The sequence below is a fragment of the Saccopteryx bilineata genome, chromosome 8 (assembly GCF_036850765.1).
Source record: "Saccopteryx bilineata isolate mSacBil1 chromosome 8, mSacBil1_pri_phased_curated, whole genome shotgun sequence".
Classification (NCBI taxonomy): Eukaryota; Metazoa; Chordata; class Mammalia; order Chiroptera; family Emballonuridae; genus Saccopteryx; species Saccopteryx bilineata.
Window position 1 is genome coordinate 8,993,700 of NC_089497.1, and position 18,454 is coordinate 9,012,153.

The 18,454-nt window shown below is 49.0% G+C and overlaps 1 protein-coding gene and 1 long non-coding RNA gene across 6 annotated transcripts in view; one reads left to right on the plus strand and one right to left on the minus strand.

Annotated features, from left to right (window-relative positions):
* The first annotated feature begins 2,023 nt into the window (after window positions 1–2,023).
* LOC136312277 (uncharacterized) lies at window positions 2,024–11,546 on the plus strand. Its single transcript, XR_010726916.1, has 3 exons — window positions 2,024–2,405; window positions 7,005–7,085; window positions 11,138–11,546. It is a non-coding gene; the product is annotated as an uncharacterized lncRNA (long non-coding RNA).
* A 3,972-nt stretch (window positions 11,547–15,518) lies between these two features.
* USP25 (ubiquitin specific peptidase 25) overlaps window positions 15,519–18,454 on the minus strand; it is a 122,129-nt gene continuing 119,193 nt past the window's right edge. For all 5 annotated transcript variants that reach the window (XM_066241917.1, XM_066241916.1, XM_066241918.1 and 2 more), the window contains 2 exons: window positions 17,315–17,510; window positions 15,519–16,985 (listed from right to left, as the gene is read on the minus strand). In XM_066241917.1, coding sequence (XP_066098014.1) covers window positions 16,813–16,985; window positions 17,315–17,510 — 369 coding nt within the window. In that variant the 3' untranslated portion in view covers window positions 15,519–16,812. The remainder of the gene's footprint in view (window positions 16,986–17,314; window positions 17,511–18,454) is intronic.

Consider the following 18,454-nt stretch of genomic DNA (forward strand, 5'->3'; position numbering starts at 1 on the left):
TTTCCTTTGTTTATTAGCTCTTTCCCTGTTGTCGTTTATTTGCTTGCCTCCAATAACTGGGTATGGCCCAACGCCTTCTGGCTCCACAGTTTCTGTTCCATCTGGCTGAATCCAGTGTGGACCTGCCTGGCCTCGGCCACCGGCCTTACATCCCCATTCTACATATAGGAAACTGAGTCTCTGCAAGGTTTAACAACTAGTAAACAGCACAGCAAAACACGCACACACCCCCATCTAGGAGCTCTAACCACTCTGACACAACCGGAGTGCAAGATACAATGGGACGGGTGGCAGAGGAGAGATCTACAGTGGAAGGCAGGGGGTGAGTACATTATAAACGGCTGAATCTGCACAGGTGAGGAGCCATCACAGGATTTCCCATACTTGTGACAGCTGTGTAGACTAATTAGAGGAGGCCAAGAATGGAGGCAGAGGGACCACTTAAGTCTTAAGGTATACTGAAAGACAGGCAAGAAATTACAAACTAAATTAGTGGCTATTAGAATAGAAAGACAAGGCCAGATTCTAGGGATATGAAGGAACACAGTAACAGGATTTGATATCCGCAGCAAGAGAGGGAGAAGGAAGCAGCAGATCAGGGACACTAACGCCGGTATCCTGTGCACTGTTACCCTCCCATTTCTACACCTGGTCCAGGAGCCCCCACCTAGCATACTGCCTAGAACGTGGGAAACACCCAACAAACGTCTGCCTCATGGTATTAGATGGATTCCAGGGGCAGACTCAGCTAAGTGCGGGGCAAAGTCCTTCCCTGAGAGAGGAACCACGAGGAGAGGAGCAGACCTAGGGGACCGGGAAGGTTGGGGTGAGGAGTAAGCAGGTCTGAACTCAGGAAAGAGGTCTGGCCGGAGCCACAGTTTGGGGAGTATAGAGCCAGTAGCCACAGCCACCATCACAGCCACCTGGCCCATGCAGGTTCGCATCTGATTCGGACAGACGGTAATGAAACAACGGAGCCAAGAACTGGTGGGCCATTAGCTTTAATCCTAGCTTGCACCCAGTGGGCAAGTAATACACACAGCGGGAAAACACTTCCCTTTCCATTCAGGGCTCCCAAAGCCACTGACTTATTGAGTATTCCTAGAATCAAAGGTTTCTACCTCTCCAGCCTTATTCACCTCTGTTCTCCATCTCCTTCTCTCTGCACAAACTCTGCACAAACTGGCTTCTCCTTCAGCACCCCACCATCTTGGCTGCCTCCATGGGCTCTTCCTAGAACGAACCCCCCCCCCTCCACACACACACACAACCTGATCTCTCTGCCTTTTAAAACCTTTTGGCGGGAAAGCCTTCCCCCAACACACATGAACATAATCAGGCCCATCCCAAGCAAGAAGGGAAACTAATATTATCACCTGGGCGACGGGCTTCCACGTGGGCAGTGCCATCTTTAACAAACTGAGTGTAATATATATATTTTATCTGCCCAACAGGGCGTCACCCTCAATGGTAACTGGACTGTGAAGGTGACTGAGGAAGACTGGGTTAGGAGAAAAACAGCAGAGAGGACTCTTGGAACCCAAGTGAGGGCAGTAGGTCCAGGAGGAGAAGGTAGGATTTTTGTTGTGTTTTTTTTTTTTTGTCAATGAAAGTTAAAAAAAACCCAACCGGTTCTAATTGCCTCCCTTGCCCAAAAGCCGGGAGAGGGTCTGGCTCACCGTGGATTTGGGCCTGGGGGGCGTGCCCCACAGAGAGGTGAGAGCACGGCTGAAGGCCGGGCCCCACACAAAAATCGGACTAACCCACCCGTGTCCGGCGGGAGCGCCACGCCACCCCGCGCCCCTGCCCCGCCAGCACCTGGCACAGTGCCCCTCGGCCGCTCGGGTTTAGATGGACGCACCCGGTCAGCCGTTGTTCGCTCCTTCTCGCGTGTGACCGTCCACGCTCGTCCACGACCCTGCCCGTGGGCACACCTCAGTGCCTCCACCTTCCCCGGTCCCTCCTTTCCGGGGACGTCCTCACCTGTGCTCCGCCCGGGAGGCTCTGGGCGAAGGCTCCGGGCTCCGCGCAGCTTCTCCGGCCCCACCACGCCTCCCCGCTTTCCCGCTGCCAGGGACGCCGGCCGTTGCTCCGCGGAGACCCGCCACCACTTCCGGAAAGGGTACCAACCTACCCGCTGAGAGTCCCGCCTCTTCCCGGAGTCGATAGGTCGTATAGCGAGAGATCTGGCATTGGATTGGTTAGACATACCGTCGGCCTTCGGGACCTAGCCAATAAGGCGCGCCGGGCGGAACTTCTGCCTAGCCGGGCGACGCCGGCGTCCCGACTCCGAGTCCCGGCCGGTGGGAGTCGGTGCGGATGTGCGGTCATGGAGTCCGGGTAGGGGGTGCTCCCGCAGCGACGCTGCCGGCGAGCCCGTTTGTGTTGCGGGGTCCGGCTTCCAGGTAAGGACCGCGGAGGCCTCGGGGCAGTGCGGCGGGGCGGGGCGGCGCGCGGGGCCCGGAACACACCCCCTCGCCTGCCTCGGGGCTCCGAGGGCTCTGCTCCTCCTGGGGTTGAGAGCGCAGGAAAGGAGACTTTTCCTGAAAGGCTTAAAAAAAAAAAAAAAATCAAAATTCGGGGGTGGGGGAGAGTTTTTCCCTGGGGAGGCCGAGTGCCCCTCTCCTCCGTCCCGCTGAGTTGGTGGTTTATCGGTTTGGCTCCCCGCGTCCCCGCTGAGGTGACAGGGGCGCGGGAGGTGTCTGCAGGGCGTCTCTTGGCCGGGCACTTGTCGCGGAGTCCCCAGGCGACATCTCTCGACTTTAGTGGCGGGGACTCTAATGTTTTCTTTGAAAAAGAGCGCTGTCACCTCCTTTCTGTCCCACCTGTCCCCTTCTCGTCCCCCCGCCCCACTGGAAGCTCCGGTCAAAGGTGGGACGTGACCGTGCTGGGGACCCAGGTGCGTCCGCCCCTGCCCCGGAGCGTGCGGCTCGGCCCCGCTTGTTGAGTTGACCCGGCCCGAGGAAAGGCGTCTGTCCCAGGGAGCGGGGCCGGCCGGCGGCAGGGGAGCCAGGCGAACCCAGAAGCACTCCCGCATAACTTGGGTGGCAGCCACGGAGTCAAATGCATGTTCTGTCCTCATTCCGCAATAGTCAGTTTCCAGAACTGCCCTTGCGCCCTCAGTTCCCAGCACCGTGGGCAGCCACTCAGGCCCTCTGGTTGCCCCAAACGTTGCGGGGACTGTTTGTGGTCAGTGATGCAGCAGCAATGGACTTCAAAGGCACGTCTTTCAGGGGCGATTTGTTGTTTTCCCAGGAGAACATCTGCAGTTTGATACAATGTGACACGATGGGTGTGCCGCCCCCCAAGAGTTCTAGTGGAGAAACTGATCCAGTCCAGGTTGAAGCATAGACTCTATTTAAGGACCATTTTTAATGGGTTGGGGAGATGAGCTCCGTTTCAGAGTAACAAAACTGGACTGGGATAGAAAAAAGAAACTTGAAAGGGGAAGTAAGTGTTTTGCGGGAACATGGGAAGTTATTAATGGATTTTGGCATCCTTTTAGTGCATGACATTAACATTAGGAAGAGAGAGAGAGAGATTAGAGGACATCCCATAGAGCAGTGGTCCCCAACCTTTTTTGGGCCACGGACCGGTTTTTTTTTTGTTTTTTTTTTTTGTTTTTTTTACAGGGACAGAGAGAGGGATAGACAAGGACAGACAGACAGAAACAGAGAGAGACGAGAAGCAGCAATCATCAGCTTTTCATTGCAACACCTTAGTTATTCATTGATTGCTTTCTTATATGTGCCCTGACCGTGGGCCTTCAGCTGACCGAGCAACCAACCCCCTTGCTCGAGCCAGCGACCTTGGGTCCAAGCTGGTGAGCCCTTCACTCAAGCCAGATGAGCCTGCGCTCAAGCTGGCAACCTCGAGGTCTCGAACCCGGGTCCTCCACATCCCAGTCCAACACTCTATCCACTGCATCACTGCCTGGTCAGGCTGGACCGGTTTAATGTCAGAAAATATTTTCACAGACCGGCCTTTAGGGTGGGACAGATAAATGTATCATGTGACCTGGGCAAGCGTCAAGAGTGAGTCTTAGACGGGTGTAACAGAGGGAATCTGGTCATTTTTTAAAAATAAAACATCGTTCAGACTTAAATATAAATAAAATGGAAATAATGTAAGTTATTTATTCTTTCTCTGCGGACCGGTACCAAATGGTCCACGGACCAGTACCTGTCTGCGGCCCCGGGGTTGGGGACCACTGCCATAGAGTGACAGTAAATATTTCATGAAGCTTTTGTTCTGGGATATATGTGGGTGAAGAGGAAGATGTTAATGTATACCGTATTAAAGTAATTTATGTCAAAATGCTGGATCCCAAATGTAGGGGTCAGGCTGGGTTCAGTTTTCAGCTCTGTTATTTACTAATTCTGTGAAAGTATCTGTAAATAGGGAAGAATTGTAAGAATTAATTGAAATAAAATGTTACATAGTTAAGCCTCCTTTTTTAAAATCTGGTTAAGCCTGGTCTGACCTGTGGTGGCGCAGTGGATAAAGCGTCGACCTGGAAATGCTGAGGTCGCCGGTTCGAAACCCTGGGCTTGCCTGGTCAAGGCACATATGGGAGTTGATGCTTCCAGCTCCTCCCCCCCTTCTCTCTCTCTGTCTCTCCTCTCTCTCTCTCTGTCTCTCCCTCTCCTCTCTAAAATGAATAAAAAAAAAATTTAAAAAAAAATCTGGTTAAGCCTGACCAGGTGGTGGCTGGCGCAGTGGATAGAGCATTGGACTGGATGCCGAGGACCCAGGTTCGAGACCCGAGGTCGCCAGCTTGAGCACGGGCTCATCTGGTTTGAGCAAAAAGCTCACCAGCTTGGACCCAAGGTCCCTGGCTCAAGTGAGGGGTTACTCGGTCTGCTAAAGGCCCGCGGTCAAGGCACATATGAGAAAACAATCAATGAACAACTAGCAGGGGTCCCCAAACTTTTTACACAAGGGGCCAGTTCACTGTCCCTCAGATGATTGGAGGGCCGCCACATACAGTGCTCCTCTCACTGACCACCAGTGAAAGAGGTGCCCCTTCTGGAAGTGCGGCGAGGGGGCCGGATAAATGGCCTCAGGGGGCCACATGCGGCCGCGGGGGGGCCGTAGTTTGGGGATGCCTGAAGGTGTCGCAATACGCAACGAAAAACTAATGATTAATGCTTCTCATCTCTTCGTTCCTGTCTGTCTGTCCCTGTCTATCCTGCTCTCTGATTCTATCTGTCTCTGTAAAAAAAAATACATTAATATTTTATATTAATAATAATATAATATAATAATATATTAATAAATAATAATTTTATTAATGTATTTTTTTACATCTACCTTTATTTGACGCCAGCCAGTTTGATGTCTCTATGTGTAATAATAGTAATGTGGACAGAGTCTTGGTTTGTGAGGTTTTAGTATGTGAATGGTTTAGAGCAGGGGTCGGGAACCTATGGCTCGCGAGCCAGATGTGGCTCTTTTGATGGCTGCATTTGGCTCGCAGACAAATCTTCAATAAAAAAAATAATAACTTTAAAAATATAAAACATTCTCATGTATTACAATCCATTCATTTCCTACCGCTCATGTTCATGGTTGCGGGTGGCTGGAGCCAATCACAGCTGTCCTCCGGGACAACACCAAATATTTATTGGATAATGCATAACGTACACGGGTCGTTGTATGGCTCTCACGGAATTACATTTTAAAGTATGTAGCGTTCATGGCTCTCTCAGCCAAAAAGTTTCCTGACCCCTGGTTTAGAGTAAATTTTCATCTGTCCTTGTTTAAAGCTCATTTCTCTCAAGCCTTTTGATACTATCTTTCCATACCCTTCCTTTGATATTTTTCTGCATCTTAGAGTAGCATAGGTGTATTAGAAGTTTTTCAGGCTTGAGCGCGGGCTCACCAGCTTGAGCGCAGGGTTGCTGGCTTGAGTGTGGGATCATAGATAGGACCCCATGGTCATTGGCGTGAAGCCCAAAGGTTGCTGGCTTGAGCCCAAGGTCACTGGCTTGAGCAAGGGGTCACTCGCTCTGCAGTAGCCCCCTGGTCAAGGCACATATGAGAAAGCAGTCAATGAACAACTAAGGAACTGCAGCAAAGAATTAATGCTTCTCATCTCTCTCCTCCTATCTGTCTGTCCCTCTTTCTGTCTCTGTTACTAAAAAAAATAATAATAATATTTCCTGGAAGCATGGGATTTTAAAGATTAAGCCTGAATTTATTGAAAAAGAAACTGTCATTGTAGTAGATGGTTAGTAAGTATCTGTCAGAATAAACGAGTGGGGGATTGGTGACATGGAGACACTGTAGTTACTGAATGCGTGTTTATTGTATGGGGAGTGTGACTTGTCTCTCTGCCTCCTCCGTTAGAGCCTCTGGATTTGTGTTCACTCGTTTGGACGGTTCAATGGCCCAGAAGAAAAGAGCTGAATCAATTCAGTGTTTTCAGAGCACGGAAGCAGGCTCTCCAACCGTAATGCTTCTGTCCTTGAAAGCAGGAGGGGTTGGTTTGAACCTCTCTGCAGCTTCTCGAGTGTTTTTAAATATTTCTTTTATTTTTTTTTTATTTATTCATTTTAGAGAGGAGAGGGAGAGACAGAGAGAGGGGGGGGGGGAGACAGAGACAGAAGGGGGAGGAGCTGTAAGCATCAACTCCCATATGTGCCTTGACCAGGCAAGCCCAGGGTTTCAAACCGGCGACCTCAGCATTTCCAGGTCGACACTTTATCCACTGTGCCACCACAGGCCAGGCTTCTCGAGTGTTTTTAATGGATCCGGTAAGTAATTCTGTAGACTTTGCTATGTTATTATTTCTGTAAAAAAAATGAAGAATGAAAACAATTTGTCCTTTTAAAGTCAGCCGGTGTTCATAGTTATAATCAATTGTGAGAATCTCTGAGGCAAACTTCCGAAATAGATCATAACTGACTGAATGTATGTTGAGGGCTTGACATAAGTAAACTGAACCTGAGAGAACGTGAGCGGATCGGTGGTGCTAAAGCGACCTCTGCTCCACTTGTCAGGCCTGGAACCCCGCCGCTGAAGACCAGTGCTTCGACCGCTGCCACCGACTCGGCCAGAAGCAGGAGGTTATCATCACAAAAGTGAGTTTGCAAGCCACTTACTTTAAAATCAAGTTGGTGAGGGTTTCAGGTTATACAGACCTTGCATGGATACATTCTTGTAAAGTGTAGTTACGCAGAGCCAAGTAGGAAGGTCACCCTTATTCTCTTCAGAGGAAACCAGCACCTGTCGTCGGCCACATGCTGGCCGAAGACCCTTTCTCTGCCGTTCCTGCTCCCTGCGGGCATCTCCTTTGGAGGTAGTTGGGGCCGTCCTGTGTTCTGTGGCGTTTCCGCCCTCAACAGTGAATACTGGAGACCGCCGTGCAAGTGCATGCAGATCACACCTATTTTTGTTTTTCTCTATCGTGGTGGGAGAAACATATTAAAAATATTAAAAAGTATTTCCAAGTGTCCAGGTCAGTGGTAGTCCATGGACACAGCTTTTGCTGTCCTGACCACCATCCACCTGCGGACTTGGGCACCTCCCGCTGAAACGCCGTGCCCATCAGACGTGACTCACCGCCCCTTCCTGTTCCCCTGGCAGCCGCCCTTTTACTTTGTCCCTGAATCTGACTACTCTGCAAACCCGTTCTTTTTAACACCTGCATACAGGCACACAGTTTACCCAGTTCAGTTCACCTGCTGATAGAACGGGGCCGTCGTGAGCATTGCATTGCGTGCATCTCTGTGCATCTATATATTTCTTCAGGAAGGCTAAGAAGTAGACTTCTGGGTCTAGAATTGTTCGTTACATAACTTTTGAGTTGTTTTCAAAATAGTCTTCCTGATGTATGAGAATGCTGCAGATATATACAGTGTGTCCGTAAAGTCATGGTGCACTTTTGACTGGTCACAGGAAAGCAACAAAAGACGATAGAAATGTGAAATCTGCACCAAATAAAAGGAAAACCCTCCCAGTTTCTGTAGGATGATGTGGCAGCATGTGCGCATGCACAGATGATGACGTAACACCGTGTATACAGCGGAGCAGCCCACGGCCATGCCAGTCATGGCCATGCCAGATGTGGATGGTACAGAGGAAAGTTCAGTGTGTTCTGTGGCTCACTAAATTCGAATTCATGACCAAAGTGCAACATGAATATCGGCACGTTTATAACGAAGCGCCACCACATAGGAATAACATTACTCGGTGGGATAAGCAGTTGAAGGAAACCGGCAGTTTGGTGGAGAAACCCCGTTCTGGTAGGCCATCAGTCAGTGACGAGTCTGTAGAGGCTATACGGGATAGCTACCTAAGGAGCCCTGAAAAGTCTGTGCGTGAGCCCACATCAAACTGCACTGACTAGGCAGGACTGACCCCAGCCAAGGTTGAAATAGTGGCCTTGTGTCCACTGACCTGGACACTTGGAAATACTTTTTAATATTTTTAATATGTTTCTCCCACCACGATAGAGAAAAACAAAAATAGGTGTGATCTGCATGCACTTGCACGGCGGTCTCCAGTATTCACTGTTGAGGGCGGAAACGCCACAGAACACAGGACGGCCCCAACTATCTCGGGGTAACCTTTCTTCCCCTTCATGCGCACTGCTCTCACCCCAGTCAGAACAAGAAAGCGTGGCTTAGTCTTCTTACACGTGTATCAAACTTGCCTGGCTCCTCTCTGTTCTCCATATTCTTCCTGATGGTCTTCCTTCTTCGCCTTTTTGGGCCAGAGTAAGTTGGGAGCAGTCTCCTCATATCTCTTTGAACCCGGAGCTCACCTCTGAGTACAGGCCATCGAAGTGAGCCTTTCTTTTCCTGTTTAAACAAACTCTCCCCTTGTCGGCAGCTCTGCCTTCCTGGCTCTGTGGCACATTTGATTGGTTTTTGTTTTGTGTTTTTCTGGTAGCTTGTATATGAACACATTTTCTGCAGATGCAGTCACTGTTCTACTTGCCTGTGTGGCTCACGTGTCTTGACTCTGGGTAAAACATTTTGGGTTATTACTGTGCCGGTTTTTCGGGATTAGCTGATGCATGTTTAGACTTAAGTGTCATGTCCTTCCTGTCTCAAACCCAGGGCAGAGCTGTGCGGAGGGAATGCTCTGTCACAGCCTGTGTCCTTCACCCACTGGAAGTCGCCTTGGCGTTTCAGGAGATTTCAGTGAGCTTGTTTGTATGTTTGTTCCAAGCTTGGGCAAGTTGGAAAAGGGAAGGGGTGGGAAATGGTAGGAAGAAAATATATCTTCTTTGAAACTGAACGAGAAGAACCAGATGGTAGGGAACGTTTGAAAAGTCATTAACTGTGTGTCAAGGGCACATGTATGGGGGCCCTTAAAATTCATGGCAGTCCTTGGCCTTTCAGGGGATAATGTGACAAGTGAAGTCAGTCTTTGGAGATGGACGAAGGGGTTTGAATTTAGGCTTTGTGGCTTCTTATGCGTCCTTGATAAATTCCCAAAGTCTGGTTTTCTTCATCTCTAAAATAGGAGGAATAACATCGTGTTGGCTTGTGGGGTCTAAATGAGACTATGAGTATAGAATGTTTAGCATAGTAACAAACTCGAGAAAATACTTTGTGAGGATTGAGGTCTCATTGTCTTATGGCCTTGAATTATGTCCCATATACACTGTTACCTGGTGGTTTCTGGGTAGTTGGATTATGGCTGTTTATTCCCTTTTATTTTTATAATGAGTTTGATAACATAATATGAAAAAATACAACTTGTAAATCTGAAGGAAGGAGAAAAGAGATCAGGGAATTTAAATACATTTCTAAACTTTTAATTCTTGGAATGATACATGTATAATGTTCGCCAGAAAACTCAGGTGTTGAAAACTACTCAGTCCCCAAGGGAGTCGGGTGGTCAGGCTGAGGGGGACGTAGAGGCTTGGCCTGGGGTCCCCTCTTTTGTCTGTTTCTCCCACTAGTGGCAAAAGCACGGGAAACTCAAGGCATTACCTGTGACAGTTCCCTGTTGTTAGTAATATTGCATCTGACAGAAAGATTATCTGTGTTCCTCTTAGTCTCCAAGGGAAAACATAATAATCTCTGTAGTCTTTACAGCCCTTATGGTCAGGGAATTCGTCAGCTGCTGTGTTAAAGTCTTCCTGCTATAATTTACTCGTCTCTGTACTTATTTTATAAAATATATATTTGATTAAGTCCCTCCTTAGTTTACCCTTCCAGAGTGCCCATAATCCTAGATTACACCTACCTCTTTCCTTCACGAAAGGTAGAAAATATTTTGGTGCCGGGGAATGGGCCGGTCAATACAGAACAGTGGGGGACACCGGACGTGGTTAGCACGCCAGGAATCACCCGGACTCCTCTCCCACTCAAGTGGGGTTCCCTGAGGTCACCAGGGATGTGCTGGGAAAAGCAAACTGAGTTCTCTTTCTACCTGCGTGCCAATGTTGTGATCCTCACGGGCCCAACGAGGAGAGGATGCCTGTGGTTTTGAAGGAATGTGCTTAGCTCACAGAACAAGACGGCTTCTCAGTTAACTCAGACTGAAAACACAGAGTACAATGCGGGGAATGAGGAAAAGAGAGTCCAGGGGAGTCTCTGAGTTTCACTGGGGCAAGTATAGATGGTTAGGATAGGATTTCCTGGCATGGTCGGCAGACCGGGCTTTTATTCCAAATAAATAAGAAGTTCTTACAAAGCTCGAGTGAGGGTGCTGCTACAACATAGTGAAACTGCTTGATGTGCGCTGAGACGGCTGCACAGTTCATGGACTGGGAGAACCACGAGAGGCTGCAGGCGGGGTTTTTAGTGCTTAACGAGCAATAAGGATTTGTCTCATGATTTGAGCAAGGTAATTAAAACCTTTCCCCCGAAAAAGTTTAGACTCCAAGGATGTAACTATCAGGTGTTTTCTTCTATGCCCTTTTTCTCCCCCTCTTTATCTTCGCCTCGACAGAAATACCAAATTCCATGCCTTTCTTAGGCCCTTAAAACAATTTATCTTCATGCCAAACCTCTCATTAAGCCTCCTCCCTCCCTGTAATTTTTTTTTTATTTCTGAGTAGTGATTCACATAAAATCCATCCCTTCAAAGTGTGCAACTCACTGGTTTTCTGTATGTTCACGAGGCTGTGCAGCTGTCACCACTGTCTGATTACAGGACGTTTTCATTGCTCCAGGAAGAAGCCCGTCCCCATCAGCGGTCACTCTCCCCTGCCCCCTCCCTCCACCGCCCGGCAGCCTCTGATGTGTCTGGCGCTGTCTCTTCTGGACAGTTCCTACGGGCAGAACTGGACAACACGCGGCTCTGTGTGTCTCTGCTTTCACTGCGCGTGCTGCTTTCAAGGTTCGTGTTGTAGCGTGTTTCAGATCTTCATACCTTCTTCTGACTGGATCAGAGAGCCTCTGACGACGTATTTACTACAAGGATGGTATTCTAGAATTATCTTCCCAGGTATAAGTTAGAAAAGTCTGGGAGCGACTTCTTCCTAAGCCAGTTACTAGTACTTACTCTCCACTGCCGAGTAGTTTATTTCTAGTGTTAGTCATAAAGTTATACCAGGTGGGAGCTGGTCAGCTAAATGGTTGAGGAGAAGTAGATTTCCTACCAACATGAGTGTTCTGTGGACATTTCTTTTTTTTTTTTTTTCTTTTTTTTTTTTTTACAGAGACAGAGTCAGAGAGAGGGATAGATAGGGACAGACAGACAGGAACGGAGAGAGATGAGAAGCATCAATTCTTCATTGCATCATTGTTCCTTAGTTGTCCATTGATTGCCTTCTCATATATGCCTTGACTGGGAAGCTACAGCAGACCGAGTGACCCCTTGTCAAGCCAGCGACCTTGGTTCCAAGCTGGTGAGCTTTGTTCAAACCAGGTGAGCCCACACTCAAGCTGGCGACCTCAGGCTCTTAAACCTGGGTCCTCCACATCCCAGTCTGACGCTCTATCTACTGTGCCACCGCCTGGTTAGGCTCTGTGGCTATTTTATAGGTTTATAGAAGATAGGAAAACAACTAAGATTTATGTATTCCTATATTCATTTTGTATATTTTTCATATTAGATAAAACCATGAATTTATAAAAATTGTCTGGAGTGGAATAAAGACATTTACTTTTGCTTAAGTTCACTCAGAATTTTTTTAAAATTTTTTAGCGAGAAAGGGAGATGAGAAGCATCATTTCCTAGTTGCATCACTTTAATTGTTCATTAATTGCTTTTCATTTGTGCCCTGACCCAGGGGCCTAAAGGGAGCCAGTGACCCTGCTCAAGCTGGCGACCTTGGGGCTCAAGCCAGTGACCTTGGGCTTCAAGGCAGCGACCATGAGGTCATTCTGACCTTGGGGTTTGGAACCTGGGCGCGCAGTGTCTCAGGCGTCCCCGGATGATGCTCTGTCCACTGCCCCAGAGTCAGGCACCTCGGAGTATTTCTGAGCTCATTTTCACTCGAGCACCGAGGGGTCTGGGACGCCGTCCTCCAGAGGGTCCACCGCTGCAGGTGCTGTCCGGGGCTCCGCGGGCCGGGTGAGCGGGGAAGGTGAGCGGCGCTGGTTCAGGCAAAGCGCGGTGACAGGCGGGAGGGTCCGAGGAACGAGGGGCGAGCCGTGCTCACTGGGGACGCCAGGGAGCCTCCTTTCCCTTTGATCGCTCTTGGTCTTCGGGTGCTCGCACCCCCATTCCACTGGGGAGCAACCCCCAGCCGGGTGCAGTGTGGTGAGACTGTCGGGCAAGGGACCAGGCCTCCACCCTTCGTGCTGAGCCTCCGAGGTCTCTGTCTGGGGACTCCGAAAACTGAGGCGTCAGAGAGACCGTGGGGGCCCTTGCGAGATGCTGATGACCTCCTGGTGGTGGCGCGGCCTCGGGGCCCTGTCCCTGTCCCCTAAGGACCTGCTCTGGGAGCTGCCCTGGGTTCCGTCCAGAACCAGAACACGTCCAGTGAATCCTCTCTGCTTCAGTTAGGGTCGGAATAACCCTGAATATCCCCGGGGTAACAATACAACTGGATTAGTTTTCATAAAAGTGTGTACTTTATTTCATGAGATGAGAGTTGTGTAAAATAGCTCTACAAATGGTCGGGCATCTAAGTTAAGCATTATTTTAGGAGGCTGAGTGCAACAAAAGTCAGAATTAGCTATCACAGTTGATAAAGGAGCTGAAGATTCAAAACAAACAACGTTAATTATCATTTGCCTTTGAATGCCGGGCTCTTCCTTGCATTTGCTTCCTAGGTCTTCTCTATCTTGTCTATAAACTATTTCCTTCAACCTTACAATAACCTGGTGGTTCCACTGTAATCCTTTTTTTTTTTTTTTTCCTGAAGCTGGAAATGGGGAGAGAGAGTCAGACAGACTCCCGCATGCGCCCGACTGGGATCCACCCAGCACGCCCACCAGGGGGCAAAGCTCTGCCCACCAGGGGGTGATGCTCTGCCCCTCCGGGGTGTCGCTCTGTTGCGACCAGAGCCACTCCAGCGCCTGGGGCAGAGGCCAAGGAGCCATCCCCAGCGCCCCGGGCCATCTTTGCTCCAATGGAGCCTCCCTGCGGGAGGGGAAGAGAGAGACGGAGGGGGGCGGGTGGTGTAGAAGCAAATGGGCGCTTCTCCTATGTAATCCTTTTAATCAGTGGAGTACTTGTAGAGATAAGATAAAAACATAAAACTAATTACCAAGTGAAACTACCTGGAATAATACCTGGCACTTAATAGTTAAAAAGTCAATGAAGGAATGGATGAGCATATGGAGGGAGGAAGCAGTCCGCACGACGAGTGGGCCCTGCGGGACCTCAGAGCGGGGAGAGCACGTTCGCCAGAAGTGGGCAGAGGGACGCTCCTGAGCGGCTGTGGGAAGGGCGGGTCCGAGCAGGTGGGTGAGCGAGGTGGGCATTCTGAGCAGGTGACCCCGAGCACAGCACAGCCGTGGAGGATCAGAGGCCGCCCTCTGTCACCTGCCGAGCTAAGGTGTGGGCTGCGGCTGCCCCTGTGCAGGACACCCCCTAACCTCAGGTGTGGGCTGCGGCTGCCCCTGAGCAGAGGGACACCCTCTAACCTCAGGTGTGGGCTGTGGCTGCCCCTGTGCAGAAGGACACCCCCTAACCTCAGGTGTGGGCTGTGGCTGCCCCTGTGCAGAGGGACACCCCCTAACCTCAGGTGTGGGCTGTGCTGCCCCTGTGCAGAGGGACACCCCCTAACCTCAGGTGTGGGCTGTGCTGCCCCTGTGCAGGACACCCCCTAACCTCAGGTGTGGGCTGCGGCTGCCCCTGTGCAGGACACCCCCTAATCTCAGGTGTGGGCTGCGGCTGCCCCTGAGCAGAGGGACACCCTCTAACCTCAGGTGTGGGCTGCGGCTGCCCCTGTGCAGAGGGACACCCCCTAACCTCAGGTGTGGGCTGCGGCTGCCCCTGTGCAGAGGGACACCCCCTAACCTCAGGTGTGGGCTGTGGCTGCCCCTGTGCAGAGGGACACCCCCTAACCTCAGGTGTGGGCTGCGGCTGCCCCTGTGCAGGACACCCCCTAACCTCAGGTGTGGGCTGCGGCTGCCCCTGAGCAGAAGGACACCCCCTAACCTCAGGTGTGGGCTGCGGCTGCCCCTGAGCAGAAGGACACCCCCTAACCTCAGGTGTGGGCTGCGGCTGCCCCTGAGCAGAAGGACACCCCCTAACCTCAGGTGTGGGCTGCGGCTGCCCCTGTGCAGAAGGACACCCCCTAACCTCAGGTGTGGGCTGCGGCTGCCCCTGTGCAGGACACCCCCTAACCTCAGGTATGGGCTGCGGCTGCCCCTGAGCAGAGGGACACCCTCTAACCTCAGGTGTGGGCTGCGGCTGCCCCTGTGCAGAAGGACACCCCCTAACCTCAGGTGTGGGCTGTGGCTGCCCCTGTGCAGAAGGACACCCCCTAACCTCAGGCCTGGTTCTCCCCTCAGGACCCGTTTTCGTGATGGTGGGTGTTGTTTGGTGCCTTGGGGCTGTCAGGAGGGGCAAGGTCAGTGTCACTCACCCACCGCGCCTCTCCAGCTGCCTCTCCAGCTGCCCCTTACCCTCGTTTCAGGCCATCAGCAGGTGCGCCATTCCACTGCCCGGTATCAGTAACAGCCGCCTCTCATGTACTGCCCGGCTTCTTCTTCGTCCATTTGTCTGACACGTACTTAGTGAGCAGCTACTATGTTCCAGGATCTGTACTGAGTGCTGAGGATACAGTGGGAACAGGAGAAAACCCTTCCCTCCGTTGAGCTTGCATCCTACTGGTTCACAAAAAGCTTCGATGAAACTTCACAGGAAGTTTCTAGTTTGACAGAATCTGAAAGCCAGTGCAGAGCATGAATTCTGCCAGACTCTAGAATCTAACCCCAAGTACACTTGGCAGCTACCACACTCAAACTCCCCACTTACAGCAGAAACAGAGCCAATTCCGACATCAGTCCCCCAGCAGCACACGGGCTCCTTTGTAAGGAGCCTCCGAGACAGTTCCATCTCTTCATTCCCCTCCTTCACCCAGGGTCTTGTGAGGCGCACTTACAGAGAGCACTTTTGGCGACGCTATAACAGACGTACACATAGTATAAGGATATGTTTTACTATGCTAACAAAGCAGTGTTTATAAAGAAATTCTTATAAATTCAAAAAATAGGTTGTGGGTAACATGATTACCTTTAAAGCATTGGTTTTCATTCACAATGTTACTCCATTAATCTTAAACAGCAGTTCTATTTTTAAAATGTTCTACAGCTTTTCCTCTTTGAAAAGGAGGTCAATGAAAGTAGGTAAGGTACTGATCAATTCTAGGTCAACAGTATCAAGTTCATTTCACAGCACGGATTAGTAGAGAACATTTTCAATGAAAGTGGTATACAAAGTACAAAAATAGAATGAGTATCTATAATGTAAAACATTGTCCTCCATTATGAAGATGTGTGTTATATGTGGACATGTGTGCCTTCTGTGTGTATATACATACATATATATGTGTATATACAAACACACACACATATACATGTTTCTTATAAGTCACTATTAAATAGCCCTTATTCAAGTTTTTTTTTTCCCCTGGTATCTCTGGAAACAATCACCTTGCTATATTATTTGGAAATACATAAAAAAAATAAAAGGTGAATCTAAGAAAAGGTTACGAGTTTCAGTGTAGTTGACTTAGTTGCTCACTTTAGTGAAAACCTGATTTGTATTTAAAACAGGCCGAAGTGCCCTATTAAGTTTAACAACTTAATATATATATATATATATATATATATATATATTTAGGTGTCAAATATTTTAGTTAATTTCCAATGTGCTAACATTAGAGCAAAATTAAAAGTCTGTACTACTCTATTCATCGCCCACGCTTATTCCCCCAAATTCATTGATAAAGCTAAAAGAATACCTTAATGTACAATATACCTGCTTACAAACACATAGGTAGCCATAAATAAAACTTTATTCTTTAATTCCATTTACAAGCTACAAAATATTTCTGTATCGTACACAGTGCTGAACACTTCGATGGCTGTGGCCACGGAAGGGCCCGGGCCGGGCGGGAAGCTGCAGAGAAAGGCTTAGAAGCGGAGTAATACTGGACCGGAGGGTGGCTGGAGCAGGGCTTCCCGCGGGAAGACCAATCAGGTGTGTCATTACACGAGTTCTGGTTAAAACAGAGTCTGAGCGCCATGCGATTCTCAGCTTTATTGTTTGCAGTCCGGCTAAAGTCTGTAGAGTCTATTCTGTGTTTTGCAGTCATTAAAATGAAAAAAAAAAAAAAAAAGTTAAAACTATAGCAGCAACAAGCAAACCCTGACAGGAAGGCAAGGGTTAAGAACCGGAAGAAACCACAGCTGTCTCCAGCGTGTTCAGGGCAGGCCGGGCCACTTATCTTCCGTCGGCAGGAGTCCGGCTGAGGGACAGCATGGCCCGGGCAAAGCGCTCGCACAGGTCCAGCGTGGAGAAGGGCGGGAGCTTCGGGGGCTCCTGGAAGCCCCTCCCCTCCGCGCAGCAGTCCAGCAGTTTGGGCAGGAAGTCCGTCAGCTTCTCTTGGAGGTGTGCTGCGGAACCAAACAAGTCTAGGTCACTAAGGACAGGGTGCACGTGGGACACAGGATCACCTTCCACCATGAGGGATGAACTCCGGCGCTCGCTTTCAACGATAGAGCAACCCCTTGCTCGAGCCAGTAACATTGGGCTCAAGCTGGTGAGCCTTGCTCAAGCCAGATGAGCCCGCGCTCAAGCTGGTGACCTCGCGGTCTCGAACCTGGGACCTCTGTGTCCCAGTCCAATGCTCTATCTGCCACCGCCCGGTCAGGGAGTTTAATTCTGCCCCCCCCCCATGTCAGGGAGTTTAATTCTGCCCCCCCCCCCCATTCTTTGAACTTACACTCCATTTCCTGTCCCAGGTAAGAACACCACCGATTTCTCATATCTTCCACAGCAAGGATGTCTTTTTCTTCCATTTCATCCACCAACAACAAGGGCAAAAACGGGACAATAAACTCATTCATAATAATCAGCCCATTGTTAACTTCTTGATCCTCTCCAGATTCGAACAGTTCCGCAGCCTGCTCATTTAATTTCTTCATGCAAGGAGGAAAAGAACAGGGGCATTCACTTCTCTCAATAAAATCAATTAAAAATACCGGTAGGTGTAAATACTGAAGACAACATAAGAAGTATGTTCACAAACAGTATCAGAACCAGCAGTCATCAGGAAAAATCATCTCTTAGGAAGAGCTATGTGTATAACAACAGAAATAATAAAAGGGAGTGGGAAATACTGTCCTGTTATTAGAGTTCATGTTCAGCTTTATACCGATCATCACTCCAGGGGCCAATTCTTAGTTATTCCCCAGGAAGGAACTATCCCCCAAACTAAAATTTAATAAGCACTCAAAGTAATTTTAAAAATAAATTCAAACTCCGTATTTTCAAGAACTCTTCATCATCTTCTCTATAAATGTGCACTGAATAAAAAGGGCCATATATTCCTTGGTACAAAAATATAAAGGTAATTCATTTATCCCTAACAAACTTTTTGCGGCGTTCACACCATGTGCCTAGGTGCAGGTGCTTAAGTGATTAATGCAGAAAGCTCTCAGGGAGCTTACGATCTGCTACAGAGACCAGTAGGCTTTTCACGTGAAGGATAGACAAGTTCTAGGCTTGGGAGGCACTGTTTGTGTTGCAATTACCCAACCCTGCCATTGTTTCACAAAGGCAGACATATATAATATGTAAATGAGCATGGTTGTGTTTTAATAAAACTTCATTTATAAACACAAGTGACAGATTGGTTTGTAGGCCTAGTATGTTGACCCTTAACCTAGTAGAACTGAGAAATCCTTGATACAGACAAAAGAGGTAAGTAAGGCAGACAGGCAAAATAAGATATCATATTTAAGGGTTTAGGTTTGAAATCTTACGTTTTTAGCATAATAAATACAATGTTTAAATAATCATAGTTTTAAGCTGAATTTAAAGTACAATAATTATTTGTTTATATTAAATTATTCTTGTGCAT